Here is a 16464-nt window from a genome sequence, read left to right as displayed (position 1 = left end):
GCATTTTTGCAATGTACCTAGAGTTGGGCTATAATATCCTGCGTGAATGTGTGTGAATTTCATAACATAGGATGCAAATTCGTTTCTCACTTTTCAAAATTCAAACCTCCCCCCCAAACAAATTTATTTTAAATGATGATGATTTGCTTTTAAATAATACATGAGTTTAAATATTCCCATGAAATTAGCTGTGGAATGGAGGGGGAGGTATAGCTCCCCTGACATTTAGCTGAACACCTAACTACACTGGAAAACAAAAGCTAAACAAGAGACACACTGTCACAATTGAGAAAGCAGGACAGGACTGCCAGTGTTCATTTGCTGGGTTGCTTTAGACAAGCTTAACTCCTAAGGACTCAATTCTTTTTTATAAAATTAGCAGGTTATACTTGAAGTCAGGACTGATTTTTAAAACTTACTTTAGCTCCAAAATCCCATCATTTATTCTGGAATATTCTCTCTCTACATCAGAGAGGAAACTAAAATTTCCTTGAATGGCAGATTAGAGCAAAGCACCTTCAGAGTGAAGGGACTCAGGGAAGGGGACCAGTCCATGTGATTCACTAAGAAGCAGGCCAGCAAGTTTCTGTCATGGCTCAGCGGTAACGAACCCAACTAGTATCCACAAGGATGCGGGATTCATTCTTTGGCCTCACTCAGTGGGTTAAGGATCCGGTGTTGCCATGAGCTGTGGTGTAGGTCACAGATGCTGCCTGGATTCTAACTTGCTGTGGCTGTGGTGTAGGCCAGAGGCTGCAGCTCCAATTAGACCCTTGGCCTGGGAACTTCCATATGCGGTGGCGGGTGCGGCCTTAAAAATACAAAAAAAAGAGAAGAAGCAGCAGGCCAGAAAGGAGGCCCTGCCCTGTCTATTCAAGGCAGAAACCACCTTCAAGGTAGAAAGATTTCTCCAGGAGAAAACAAACAGTCTCAGTGGCTGCATCTAAGGCCAATTAGCACTTCTGGGGTTGCTATGTATTGTCAGAGCTTCTACTTCCTATTTAAAAGCTCCTCTTTTGTCTTGAGGTTGTCAAAACAGAAAGTATGATTTTTCTCAGAAATTCACTCTTCGTTTGCCTACTGGCCTGTTTTCTACTTCATATAGAAATGTTTTGTTTCTATAATCATAAAGAAATCAAAAAGCTACCAAACAGTTCCTGTAGAAGGTACCGCAGGAAAGAGAAATGCATAAAACCCCCACCCCCAAATAAAAGGCATGAGAGTCTCCGATTCCTAGGAAAAAAAAATCCTGGCAGCCAAGAGTCTCCTCTGGCCACAGTGGGTCAGCACACAGGTGAATGTACAGAATGAAGGAAGACATCAAAGGTCTAAGTAATTAACCATTGGCTGTAAAACAAACACCAGCATTTCTATTCTGCCTGTAGAAAATCATCTAATAGCCAAAGGGGGGATGTATCTTGCCTAAGGAAAAGATAAACCATAAAACCATTTGAATTTACTAAATAGATATGAAAATTTAAAGGGAACCCTATTTAATTCATGGACCCAATATACCAGCCCGGAGTTAAGGCACAAACAGACCTCACCCTGAGTTCTTATGAGCCCTTACCGCATTCCAGGGGGACTGTCCATGGGGCTTCCTATGCGTTAATTCACTTAACCTCCTCACATTCCCGTCAGGTACCCTCATCATCCTCAGTGTACAGTAGGAAAAGTGGAGGCACAAAAAGATGAAGGAACATGCCCAAGGTCACATGTCAGGCGACAGTTCTCTAGTTATAAAACAAGCCAGCATCAATGGACCTGTAGTTATATTTTCAGCAAGACAAGCAGTGCCACTGAGCATCTGGCATTCAATACCACTCCTGTACCTCCACTCTGAGATTCATATAAAATGAATAAATACTGTATGAAGGAAAAAAGGAAGATTAAAAATACAGTCAACAATGAAATGACTCTGTCTCCTTCTCCCTCCTGCTCTCCCATTTGGGAGAATGTGGCAGAGGCCAAGGACACACCATTCCAGCACTAACTCCAGAGGGGGCTGGTACCACAGGCCCTGCCAACCTGCTAGGCAGGGCACAGCACCTGGAAACCCAGGATCCGGCTAGACATGCAGGAGCCAGGAATTGTGGCTCTAGCCTGAGGCCTGGAGATAAGATTCAGCCAGAGAAGGAGGCTTGGGTCCTTATAAACAGCTGATGCAGAATGGGAGCCAGTAAATCAGGCCAGGAGGGCACAGTGAACTGCAGAGGGCTGGGCTCATTGGGGGACCTGAGGTGCAACACTTCTGGGGATTTAAGGCATTAATCAGATTCCCAGCAAAGGAATCTCGAGGCTGGAGTAGAAATTCACAACTGAAAAAAGGAATTCATTAGCAGTTATGGTGAGCTTCAGAGAGGATATTCATGAATGTCCTTCATGATGGAATCAGCTTGGAAACTGGACAAGGAGATGGACCTGAGCTGAGTCAGGAGGCGAAGGCAGCTGCTGGCAAGGGCCTGCTCTCAGGAACTGAAGGTCATAGGGACGAGGAAGCTGTCATTCCAACAACACAGCACAGGGTGCAGGTGAAACTCTGACCTTCACACTGTCAATCTGAGCTCCCCAACTTTGCATTTCAGACCATTTCTGGCTAAATCATTGTGGATGTGCCTGAATTACCGCAGTTGAAGAAAGCTGCTTTCATGAGAGCTGCAGAAACTTTCCTCCTTATTCTCTTTCAAGTCCGAGTTCTACACACACCAGATGCCACAGAAGTGCTTTCTGGAGCCAGAGGTCTGAAGAATGATGGTCCGGCCAAGAATTAGCACCACAAAAGCTTTATCAGAGCCCAGCAGAGTTGGCGGTGGAAAAGTAAATAAAATCAGGAACTTAGAGCCACAAAAGCAATCTAGGAGAAGATTGTTAATAAAGAATATGGGATTATGAGGAGAAGGTATCCAGTCTACAAACTAGTACCTTTGAAGGGTTACAAATTCAAAAGTAAATAAGAGCATCAGTATGATTCTTTTTCTATATTATAAGCACATTTGCAGCGTCAGACTCTTGGCCATTTTCAAAAGCAGACCTCCACAGGCAAACATGTGATAACTTATAGTTTTATGGTACCAGAGACATACAAATTATGAATATGAAGCCATTCTAAGGCCACTTCATTATTTCAAAAGTCTTAGCATATGCTTGGTCAACCGTTAACATCAAAGAAACATCAAAGGGTTTATTCCATCTTGAGATGTGCAAACCCTCCATGGTGAATATGGCTCCACTATAGTATGCTTTCCTTTTAAACTGTACAGGAACGCCAATACCAAGCCGCTATTCTGAGATCACCTTTATGTGACAGATATGACATTTCTTGATAGCAAAGGTCAATACACAATTAGGTAAGACTTTCACTAGATCTTTCAGATACCTATAAACCTCACAAAGAAGAAGATTAGCCTCAAACAAAATTGGGGAAGAAAGCTTACTTTCTATCCATTCCAAACTTCTTAACCTAGCATTCCAAACCAGTGCTGGCCAATAAAAAAATAATGGGAGTCATATATATAAAGTCTTCTAGTAGCCACATTTTTAAAAAGTTTTTGAGGAGTTCCCATCGTGGCGCAGTGGAAATGAATCTGACTAGGAACCATGAGGTTGCGGGTTCGATCCCTGGCCTTGCTCAGTGGGTTAAGGATCCAGCGTTGCCGTGAGCTGTGGTGTAGGTTGCAGATGCGGCTTGGATCCCCTGTTGCTGTGGCTCTGGTGTAGGCCGGAGGCTACAGCTCCAATTCAACCCCTAGGCTGGGAACCTCCATATGCCGCGGGAGCAGCCCTAGAAATGGCAAAAAGACAAAAAAATAAAAAATAAATAAAAAGTTTTTGATAAGTGAAATTAATTTTAATTACACATTTTAGTTGTAATTTAGATACATTTCAATGCATTTTCAACAGAAAATTATTGAGTTATTTTACACTCTTTTTCGTACTAGATTTTTGAAATCCAGAGTGTATTTTACATTTAGACTACATTTATTTGAAGTGCTTAATGCCGCATATGATTAATGACTACTGTACTGTCCCAGCTACCCTTCCCTATATCCTAACTTAAACCCTAAAAATAGTGCCCCACTCCTGAACATATCCCAGTTTCAGCAGATAATCAGATTTTCTAAGATGGCCTTAATTTTACCCATTCTGTCCCGTGGTGCCTGAGTGCCCTTGTTTTCAGTACCAAGGCAGTATGCTGCTCTAGCCCTGGAGTGATGCTGCCTAGGTTTGCTCCTACCTTTCACGATGTACAATCTGGGCCAGTTTTTAACTTCTTTTTAGAGCCTCTCTTTCCCCATTTTGGAAATGGATAAGAACAGTGCTTTTCCCAGAGTTGCTGGGAATGAAAGGAGGTGATATTCTTGGAACACTATATTCAACATGCTTAGCAATGGTAGAAAAAGAACTGCTACCAAATAAGTCACCTCCTCCGCTGCCCCACCACAGCTCCTGATTGGGGCTGAGAAAACATGCCCTCTTCTCTCCATATCACTTTGCCCAGGATGCTCCCTGCTGCCCAGACCTTTGTTTCAATCCTCTTAAAGAATTCTGCCTACCTTCAAGGACCAAATCAAATGCACCTCTCCTCTAAGAAGTCTTTCATTTTTCCTACCTCCCACCTCCAAGTTGGAAGTAGTCCATGGGCCTGCCTTCATGTTTTTATTTCTCACTCTCTGTAGCATCCTAACTATTCATATCAGACTTTAGCTCACCTTCTGGATTGTCCTCAAGGGTTAAGGCACTTATTAACTTTGTGACCCTCCTCCCTCTCTCCCCTACCCTGTCATCCCCTCACATTTCCCCCAGGAGGCTCCTGACACTCAGTAGATGATTCTGAAGCAAAAGAATGGATATCTAACAGCTTTAATTTAATACATTTGACCTTTTCGTTATTAAAAATACCAGTAATAAGTAAAAAGGAGAGTTTTAAAAAATCTATGAGGTCCCCTCTAGTTTTGAGATTGATACTCTGTATGTTACCCATGTCCCACTTCTGAGGTCCCCATACCTGCCCTACACAAGTCTCCAGGCCTTCCCCCATCACAAAGTGACTTTCAAACAAAGCCATGTCTGACCTTCCACTCCACCATAGATCGCAACTGCTCTGAGCTTTGTTATTTCAGAGGTCTGGCAGGTGACCAGCTAGCCAACCTGATCCAGCAATGCAGAGAAGGAATTTTTTTTTTTTTTTTTTTGGTCTTTTTAGGGCTGCACTTGCGGCATGTGGAGATTCCCAGGCTAGGGGTCAAACTGGAGCTGTAGCTGCCAGTCTATGCCACAGCCACAGCAACATGGGATCAGAGTTGCATCTGCAGCCTACACCACAGCTCATGGCAATGCTAGATCTTTAACCCACTGAGCGAGGCCAGGGATTGAACCAGCATCCTCATGGATGCTAGTCAGATTCATTTCTGCTGAGACATGAAGGAAACTCCAGAGGAAGGAATTCTTGCCTGGGGCATTCCCTCTTAGCAGATGCATCACCTGGATGGGTTAATGCTACAGTGTTAGCGTGGAATCTCAGGAGCTATAATGGGCCAGCCAGTGAGGAGGCGTATGGCAGATGCACTCTGTGAACACATAGTTATTTCATAAACCATGGAGTATATCTGTTCCAACTGAGTAAAATACGAGGTAATCTGACTTCCAGCTTCAAAGAAGGATATGACCAGGAGTGTTTGTTAATTCATTCCATCCATTTAAGTGTCCAAACCAGGGACCTTGAGAACAAAGGGAGTTTACTATTTGAAAAAAGAAACTTCTTGAAAAATTACGTTCATGTAAGAAAATTTTAATTTGTTTAAAATGAATTTTGAATGAAGAGCACTAACTCATTTTATTAAAAGCACTGTGTTCTTTCTACTTTATAAAATCATGATTCAACCTCAAAGGCATTTCTGTTATAACAGACTAGAAACACAAAGCATTTCTAGTTGGGGAGAGGCTCTGCTTCCTGGACCTTCCACACCCTGTGGAAGCTCTTAGTTTCTCACGGGAGATGGACAGTTGGCCCCCACACCCTGCTGCTGAGGTGGCAGAGGTAGTGCAGGCCATGTTAGCATGTGAGTAACAGAAACAAGTCTCTGAATGCATTGATCCACTTCTTAATGCAGGCCAAGGAGGAGGAATTTACACACAACAGCTGCTGAGCCTCCCAGAGAAAGCCCAGGCAGGAAGGTGCCTTGCCACTCACACCCTCCATCCTCCCCTCCCTTCCTTCCCCTGGCCTGGCCTAGCCTGGGCCCCGCAGCCCTTGGCAGGCATAAGCACATTCTCAGTTCAGCAAATCCTGACAATTAATGGCCAGGCCCAGTTACGGGAAACCATTTCATCAAATCTAACCTCTGCTCCTCCATAGACCAAGTCCATTAGAGCACCAGCAAATCTTTGGAAGTTATCCAGATGCTAACTAGCTTCTGGCAAGTGCATTTTAAATGAGAAATTTTAAAGGCTGGGCTATCTCATAAACATCTCAATCTGAATACCAGAGTACTGTGCAATTAACACCCATTTTTAAAATCACTTTGTCAACGTGCCTGACAATATAAAATCACAGGGTGATTGATATGATTCTGGTGTAAGCTTGGAGATTGTTCCACAGGTGTCTTTTGCTACACAAGGGGCCAGATGGAAGAAGAAGACCAGGAGTCCCGGCATCAGGAACCTCAGGTCCAGGACAGACTCCACCACTAACTGCCTATGGACCCCCAGCCTACTTTTGCAGCTGCAAAGTTAAGGGTGGGGCAAAGTGAATAGTTTGTCCGTTTCAGCTCCCAGAAACTATATCAGTCAAAGTAACACCAGGCTATGCTTCTGTAACAAATAAACCCCAGAGGCCTCAGTGATTTAACCCAACAAAAGTTTCTTTCTGACACAAAGTCCTCCGCTGATCATCAGAAACTCCCCTCCAACTAGTGTTTCAAGGATCAGGCTCCCTCCATCTGATGATCAGTGGTCGAAGGATCCATATACACGTTGGTCTGATCCCAGAGCATGCTCTAGGTACATGCTGCACACAAGGAGGTCTCTTCTGTCTTCACCTCCCCTATGCTCCCCCGTGGGCCTGTAAGTTATAGTGACCAGTGGGTTCCAGATGACAGTCTAGGCAAACAATTAGTAAACTCGCCTCCTTCCCAAGATTGCTTTAAAATAACAGCAAAGCCATAAAAGTGTAATGAATTCATAAAAGTAAAAAGAAAAGGAGACCAATTAGCCACCTACAGATTTCCATGAAGATCTGAAAAAGGGAGCAGCAAACACTATTTTCTCTTTTCTTTTTAAATTTTTTAAATTATAGTTGATTTACAGTGTTCTGTCCATTTCTGTTATACAGCAAAGTGGCCCAGTTATACATACATATACATTCTTTTTCTCATATCTTCCATCATTTTCTATAAAAGTGATTGGATATAGTTCTCTGAGCTATACAGCAGGATCTCATTGCCTATCCACTCCAGATGCAAGTTTGCATCTGCTAACTCCAAACTCCCAGTCCATCCTACTCCCTCCTGCTTGGCAACCACAAGTCTGTTCTCTAAGTCCATGAGTTTGTTTCTTTCCTATAGAGAGGTTCATTTGTGCCATATATTAGATTCAACAAATAAGTGATATCATAGGGTATTTGTCTTTCTCTTTCTGACTTACTTCACTTACTATGAGAATCTAGAGTTCCATCCATGTTGCTGCAAATGGCATTATTTTATTCTTTTTATGGCCAAGTACTATTCCATTGTGTATATATACCACATTTTCTTGATCCATTCATCTGGACATTTAGGTTGTTTCCACCTCTTGTATATTGTGAATAGTGCTGCAGTGAACATAGGGATGCATGTATCTTCTTCAGTGAAAGTTTTGTCTGGATATATGCCCAGGAGTGGGATTGCTGGATCATATGGTAGTTCTATATTTAGTTTTCTGAGGTACCTCCATACTATTTTCCATAGTGGTTGTACCAATGTATATTCCCACCAATAGTGCAGGAGGGTTCCCTTTTCTCCACCTTCTCCAGCATTTTGTTATTTCTAGACTTACTAATGAAAGCCATTCCGACTGGTGTGAGGTGGTGCCTCATTGTATGCAAACACTCTTTTTAGTCATAAGAACTTAAGGGCTGTGTATTAATTTTCACCATTAGTGTCAATCTCTGAACAAAATAGGACAGTCTCAGGTTTATGTTTGCAGAATAGCCCCTGAATGGCCTCAACCTTGAAAATAAAAGTAAAGGTACTGCAGGGACAGATGTGAGATGAAGAAAGTGGAGGGGGTGATGGAGGGAAGGTAGGGGCACCATATGCATACCTGCACTGCCCAAACCCAGAAAGGTTGGTCAAAGGGGATGGAATGAGACCCAGAGGTTTCCGTACATTAACTTGTTTGAAAGATGACCAATAAAAAACCACACCAAAAGTAATAATATAACCATCAAGAAACAAAAGGCAAAGGTAGTCTAAGTATGTGACCAAAATCCCTACCATTTAGAGCAGAAAAATGAAAGCCTGCCTAAAATTAACACATCGAGAAAGAGCAACATAAGCATATAATTTAGTTTTATGGCAGTAATGCTAGGAAGACTTCAGAACCAAGGACAAAACCGATTAAATGTGGAACGGAGGATGAGCGCTTTTCATGATAAGGTCTTCTTTACTATTTTTGCCTTTTTATTGTCTGTGTGAAATCATCTGATAAAAAGTAAAAACAGAATAAAATAAATTGGAGTTCCTGTCGTGGTTCAGTGGTTAACAAACCCGACTAGTATCTATGAGGATGCGGGTTCGATCCCTGGCCTTGCTCAGTTGGTTAAGGATCTGACATTGCTGTGAGCTGTGGTGTAGGTCACAGATGCAGCTCAGATCCTGCGTGGCTGTGGCTCTGGCCTAGGCCAGCGGCTGCAGTTCCAATTCGACCCCTATCCTGGGAACCTCTATATGCCGTAGGTACCGCCCTAAAAAGCCAAAAAAAAAAAAGAATAAAATTAATCAAGCATATTGTATATTTTCTACCCATTCACCTGATTTTTCTAGATTAGACCCCAAGCCCTTGGAGGTAGGAGCAGGGGTCAAAACATGTCTTTTGTTCTCCAGTTTGCGCCATCCACAGCTTTAACACTACAGTGTGTCCTGGAAAATGCAATCAATACTTACTCTATTGAACTTGTATATAAGTACCCCCTCCACTGTCTGGTACTATATGTCCACTATTCTCAGGCCCACCCAGTCTTCTGTCTTCCCCTCAAATAGTCCTACTATACCTATAGCCTTTAATGGGATTAATGTTCAAAACCTCACATCCCCAGTGCTGGGAAAGTATGTCATCTTAGTGATACAGGGTCCACGGAGTCACCTTATATAGGAAGACCTATGACTATGCATATACATAGGAGCTGATACACCCAATTGTGGTATGACTGTGCCCATTATGGGAGTTGGGGGCAGGACTCCCCTACTTGCCCAGAAGCACAGTTTTGAAAGGCTTAATCCACTCTATATAATTCAGAGAATGTGGGAAACAGAATCCTGTGTGATTCTGAGAAAGCTGTATAACCTCTCTGGGTTTGGGTGCCTTCATGTAAATGGGGATCTCCCTTATGGGGACTCCTGTGAGGAATCAATAATTGTAACTGTGCAGAGTGCCCAGGGCAGTGCCAGCTCACAGTGATTGCTTTATACCTTCTAGTTATCTTTCCGTGAATTTATTTCAGTGACCTAATTGTGCTGAATTCTTTGGCCCTGCTCTCTCTTTCCCCATCATATGTTCTGAGGACATTTAATTCACACATTCACCACCTATTTATTTACTACACATTACGTCAACACCAAAGAACCTATCATTAGAAACACCATGTAACCTCTACACCCAAACACTCTGTAACCTCTACACCAAACCTAATCAGAGAAACTAGGTAAATAAAGAACAGCGGGCCAGGAAAAAGAAATACAATTCGGGAGTTCCCATTGTGGCGCAGTGGTTAACGAATCCGACTAGGAACCATGAGGTTGCGGGTTTGGTCCCTGCCCTTGCTCAGTGGGTTAACGATCCGGCGTTGCCATGAGCTGTGGTGTAGGTTGCAGACGCGGCTCGGATCCCGCGTTGCTGTGGCTCTGCTACAGCTCCAATTCAACCCCTAGCCTGGGAACCTCCATATGCTGCGGGAGCGGCCCAAGAAATAGCAACAACAACAACAACAACAAAAGACAAAAGAAAAAAGAAAAAAAAAAGAAATACAATTCAATTTGAAACCTTAAACCAAAAATCTTCTATTCTGAGTCTTACGTTCATTGAAGCAAATATTAAAGAATTCAAAAATGCTTTTTACAACACAGCTTCCGAGACTCTTTCACCCACAATCCAAGCAATGCAGAGAGGCAGGAAATATTTGACAACTGCAGTGGTTTTGAGTCTGGATTTATTGCTGCCTGGTTTGGGCTCTAGCTAAGGCTTGGATTTTGTTCCACTACTGCACTCCCCCGGTCCCCAGCTCCCTCCCTCCCAGCCCCTCTAGAAACAAAGAAGGCACTTCCCTGAATCAGAACTTGATATTTGGCATGAGTTCCTCCTGGCTCCATGTTACCCCAGAAAGCAGCCTAGCTCCCTCCCTCACTTCCTTCAAGTCTGGAGAGAGAGAGCTTCCTTTTTGAGTGCCCCTTGCCTATCCCAGGCTGGTTTCTGCCCCCTTTCCCTGCTCCCTCCTTCTTTGTGGCTCTCACCTCTACCTAATACATATAAATACATTTGTATTTATTTACTCCCCTTCTCCTTCCCCTCCCTCTAGGACAGCACTAGCCAGCAGAAATATAATGTGAGACATGTCTAAGTTTTCTAGTAGCCATATTTTAAAAACAAACAGGGAAAATTCATTTAAACATGTCTTCTTTAATCTTGTATATCCAAAGCATTGGTATTTCAAAATGTAATCAGTCTAAAAATTATGCATGAGATATCTTTATTTTAATGCTTTTTATTTTTTCCATTATAGTTGGTTCACAGTGTTCTGATAATTTTCTACTGTACAGCAAAGTGACCCAGTCTCACAAACACACACACACACACACATTCCTTTTCTCGCATTATCCTCCATCATGTTCTATCACAAGTGACTAGATATAGTTCCCTGTGCTATACAGCAGGATCTCATTGCTTATCCACTCCAAATGCAATAGTTTGCATCTATTAACCCCAGACTTCCAGTCCATCCCATTCCCTCCCCCTCCCTCTGTTCTCCAAGTCCTGCATGAGATATCTTACGTTTTTGGTACAAGTTTTTGATGTCTGGTGTGTATACTTCTACTGCATCTCCATTCAGATTCACCCTGTCACAAACACTCAGAAGCCAACTGTGTTGGTGGTTAGGGCACGGGTAGAGCAGCTCTGGAATATAAGCTCCATAGGGTGATGACTTATTTTGCTCACTCTTATGGACCTAACAGCTAGAACAGTGCTTGGCACATGGTTTTTAAATCAACTCGTTATTTATTTAACAGATTTTTTGAGGAGTTCCCATTGTGGCTCGGCAGTAATGAGCCCAACTAGTATCCATGAAGACACGGGTTTGATTCCTGGCCTTGCTCAGTGGGTTAAAGGATACAGCATTACTGTGAGCTGTGTTGTAGGTTGCAAATGCAGCTCGGGTCCCACATTTCTGTGGCTGTGGAGTAGGCCAGCAGCTGTAGCTCCAATTGAACCCCTACCTGGGAACTTCCATATGCTGCAGGTGTGGCCCTTAAAAGCAAAAAAAACCAACACAAACAAACAAACATATTTCTTATCTTCCATCTAATAAAGCATGTATTGAATATATACAGTATGGGGAAAGAACATGGTAGAAATAAAGGTAATTACACTACGGTGTTTACAATCTAGGGAAGGAAATATTCTAAAACAGCAGAAAGTCTCAGAAACCCCAAGGGAAAAGGAAAACAAGCTATGTCAATGTTAAAGCAGAGCAGGAAAGGGCATGATTAGAGCCGAAATGGGGCACCAGCTGGAGGAGTGGAGGCAGGAGGCTTGTAAAGAAGATTACTACAGTGACAAGGATGAAGAGTCACAAGGCTGGACCAGGATAGGGTTGAGAGAAATGTTGAGGAAGCAGTGGTCCCCCTGCCCTGCCTGGGGACCACTTCAGGGAGGAATGATAAAGACAGAGGTTTTGAGCTCAGTGGCTAAGGATGGGAGACGGTGCCATGACAAACCTGTGGAATCCTGGAGAGGAGTGATGGGTTTGTGGAGGAGGAGAGCTAATGACGACTTGCCATCGGGCTCTAACACATGAGGCCCAACACATAACCACACTGCCATCACTGTGACTTCTTCCAAACTTAGGCAGCAAAAGTACTTCCAAGAACATTCCACGAGGAAATAGCAACTGCAGAGGAGTCACAAGACGCCCCTCTCTTGGTCTCTGTTTTCTCCTCTATAAAGTGAGGAGGGTGAGGCTGAGCCAGGTGACCCTTCCCAGTCTGATGGTCACTTAGCACCATGGTAGCTGAGATTGATTGATTTCTTTCTTCCTTCCCTCCTTCCTTCCTTCCTTTCTTTCTTTCTGTCTTTGGTCGTTTTAGGGCTGCACTTGCAGCATATGGAGGTTCCCAGGCTAGGTTCCCACCGCCGGCCTACGCCAGAGCCACGGCATCACCAGATCTGAGCTGCATCTGCGACCTACACCACAGCTCATGGCAATGCCAGATCCTTAACCCACTGAGGGAGGCCAGGGATCAAATCCGCAACCTCATGGTTCCCAGTTGGATTCGTTTCCACTGAGCCATGGCAGGAACTCTGGTAGCTGAGATTTTTAAAAGAAGAATATACAGCTAAGAGTCTAATTCTCCTGCTCATATAACACCTTGGTTATTCTTCAGTAGTATCTGTGGGCAGAAAAATTAAAGCCAGCAAGCTCAAAACAGCCACTAATTTACAATGTGAGCAGCCCAAACAGATCCTTGACTGCTAGTGTGAACAGTCACATTCCTGAGCTGGCACTGTGATGGGCAGTGTTAAAGCTGACCAGCCTGACTACAAAGGGAAAAACAGTCTTATGTGTGTTTACTGGACGTAAAGACTTTGAAAGCAAGGCTAGCAGCAAGGAACACTCAGGAAGCCTGTTTCACTTGTCCACATACAGTCCACTGTACCCATGTAGAAACAGAAGCATCTTACCTGAGTCGCTCTTCCTCTTTTTTTCGGAGATTGAAGTCTCGCTGGACCACCTGGAGAACATGCTCTGTTTCATCATCGGTCAGACCAGACAGGTCCAGCTTCCTCCCCATGACTTAACACCAAACCGAGATGATGAAACGAGACCTGAGGCATCAAAGGAAAAACCACAGATTGAGGTCAAGATAAAAGTTCACCATGGGTAAAATAAACCAATGTTGTTATTAGAATTTAATGCAGTGTTTATATAAGGTAGGATCTTGCTCTGTTTTTATATTCAAATATTTACAGACAACCTCAGCAAAGCTGCAGAGGAAAAGAGACCGGTTACCTAACTGATCATCAACGGTGTCATTTATTCCAACTCTCAAATTAGAAAAAAAATAGATGTTATTCTTTTCAACCAAATGCAGCATATATGGTGTGGATTTCTACAAAGCACAAGAGACAATTCCAAAACTTCTAAAGTTCCATGGTTTGAAGTTTGAAGTTTTAAATACTACATGTAATTGCAAGATAAAGTAAATGATACTTTAAAGAATATCCTATATACCCTATATCCCTTGAAGTTTTCATCATATGATGATGAAATATAAACTAGAAATCAATACTTTCTTTTGCAATAAAAAAATATATATATAGCAAAATAATCTTAGCTATTTTCTCAATATGAGAAAAGATAATACTTCAAAGACATACTTCCCAGCAGTGCAGACCTAAAAATTATAGGAAATTATATTTTTAAAAATTATTTTTAAAGAATGGCTGAAATCAAATAAATAATTCAAGAAAATTGCCTAGACCTGAAGGGCATCACAAACATAAATGCAAACATCCTCCACAAAGCATTAGAGGAACCAATGCAGCAAGATTTCAAAAGCATTAATACACACCATGACCAAATGAGTGTTAGCTAAGCAATTCAAGGTTAGTTAAGCATTCGAAAATCAATCAGAGTAATTCCCCACATTAACAGAATAAGAGGGGGCAATCACATGACCATCTCAATAAATGTAGAAAAAGCGTTTGACAAAATTCAATGCCCATTCCCAACAGAAACCCTCTGAAAACTGAAACTGGAGGGAAACTTCCTTGGTCATATAAAAGGCATTTTAAAAAGAGCAGCAAAAAACCTACAATTAACCTCATACTCAATGATGAAAGACTATTTCTTCCAAAGATCAGGAAAAGGGCAAGAATGGCCACTCTTACAACCTCTACTCAGTACTGAATGTCTTCATTATAAAGTAAAATTAATTAAGGTAGGGTGTTACTGGCATACAGGTGGGTGTATTAGTACAGGTAGTTAGGCTAGGGCTGCTATAGCAGAGCACCACAGTCTAGGTGGCTTAAATGACAGAAATGTATTTTCTCACAGTCTTGAAGGCTAGAAGTCTGAGATCAAGACTGGCAGTCGATTTCTCCTGATGCATCGCTCTTTGGCTTATACATGGCCATTTTCCTTTCATGGTCTTCTTTCTGTGCACATTTATGTCTCAATTTTTTGATCTTATAAGGACACCAGTAGTTTTAGGGTCCAACCCTAATACCCTCATTCCCTCATTTTAACTTAACTACCTCTTTAAATATCCTATCTCCAAATACAGTCATAATCTGAGGTATTGGGGTTAGGACTCCAACATATGAATCATATGAATTTGGCAGGGGACACAACTCAACCCATAACACTTCATCCTTTGTCCTTCCCAGATTATCATGTTCTTCTCGCATGCAAAATCCACTAGCCACAACAGTCTTAACCTATTATAGCATCAGCTTCAGGTCCAAACTCTCATCTCATTATCCTCTAAATCAGGTATTGATGATTAATCTTTAGGCAAAATTCCCTTCCAGTCGTGAACTTGTGAAACCGGATGAGTTATCTGCTAGCAAAATAGAACAGTGGGGCAGGTATTGGATAGACATTCCATTCTAGCTGGGAGAAAATGGAAAGGAGAAAGGAGTCTTCAGTCTCAAGCAAGTTTGAAAGGAGGGCAAATTCCACTAGTTTTTTTTTTTTTTTTGGTTTTTTGTCCTTTTAGGGCCACACCCCTAGCATATGGAGGTTCCCAGGCTAGGGGTCTAATTGGAACTATAGCCTACACCAGAGCCACAGCAATGCCCGATCTGAGCCGTGTCTGCAACCTATACCACAGCTCATGACAATGCCAGACCCTTAACCCACTGAGCAAGGCCAAGGATCAAACCCACAACCTCATGGTTCCTAGTCGGATGTGTCTCCACCGTACCATGACGGGAACTCCAGATTTTTTTTTTTTTTTTAGTTATACTTGACATAAAATACTATAATAGTTTCAGGTGTACAACATAGTGATTCACTATTTTTATACACTATGAAATAATCACAAGTCTGGTTACCATCCATCACCACACAAGGTTGTTATGATATTATGGACTGTATTCCCCATACACTTTTTGTGTACTTTCCCCCCGTGTATAATCTATTATTTATTTGTTTATTGTATTTATTTTTAATAATTTTTACCCCACATCTACTCTGTGGCTTATTTATTTTGTAATTGGAAATTTGTACGTACCTCTTAATTTCTTCACCCATCTCATCTGTGCCCCTGACGCCTTCTGTTCCAGCCACCACCAGTTTGTTCTCTGTATTTATGAGTCTGTTCTTTGTTTTGTTTGTTTAAAGCTCAGGAATAATCCTCTTTGGCCCCAAGCTCTGTCCTCTAAGCCCATGAGGGTAACTGTCCCACCCCCTTGACTCTGCTTGTAGCCACAGCATCTTGGCCTGCTCTTGGTAACTCAGGAGGGACAGTCCCACCCCCAGGTCATGGTGACAGTGGCCACCCTGCAGACCTCTGATTTGTCTTCAGGATCATTCTTCCCTTTTCTTGAAGGATAAAACATGTTTGTAGCCAGATAGTTCTACTGGCCCATCCTGTAGACCTCTCAGAAGTTCAACACCTTCCTTCATTTGTCCTGTCTCTATTTAGTCTAAGCTGGCAGTGCTTCTGTTGGTACAACTTCTCAAAAACGTTGGCTTCCCATACAATTCACAGAAGGCAAGCTGTCAGTTAAGAGGGTCCTCTACAGATCTGTCCTGGATGACTGTGTCTCTATTCCGGCTTCACACTCTAATCACATTAGCAAACAGTTGCCCAACCACACCTCTCTTGCTCTCGACAGACTTTCTCATTTTTGCAATATGGATAGAGAGAATTTTCCAAATCTTCCAGTTCTGATTCCTTTTGTGTAATTCCTTCTTCAATTCACCTCTCTCCTCTTACATCTTACTATAGCAGCAAGGACAAACCAGTCTTTAATACTTAGTTTAGAATT

At 42.5% G+C, this 16464-nt stretch overlaps 1 protein-coding gene across 1 annotated transcript in view; it reads right to left on the bottom strand.

The window, feature by feature from the left end:
• Positions 1 to 16464, bottom strand: part of MYRIP (myosin VIIA and Rab interacting protein) — a 208961-nt gene that overhangs the window by 160705 nt on the left and 31792 nt on the right. Inside the window, exon 2 of the mRNA XM_047770482.1 lies at positions 13150 to 13293. Within this exon, the coding sequence (XP_047626438.1) occupies positions 13150 to 13259 (110 nt within the window). The 5' untranslated portion in view covers positions 13260 to 13293. The remainder of the gene's footprint in view (positions 1 to 13149; positions 13294 to 16464) is intronic.

The sequence above is a fragment of the Phacochoerus africanus genome, chromosome 1 (genome assembly GCF_016906955.1).
Source record: "Phacochoerus africanus isolate WHEZ1 chromosome 1, ROS_Pafr_v1, whole genome shotgun sequence".
NCBI classification, from domain to species: Eukaryota; Metazoa; Chordata; class Mammalia; order Artiodactyla; family Suidae; genus Phacochoerus; species Phacochoerus africanus.
This window is presented reverse-complemented; position numbering and strand designations above follow the sequence as displayed.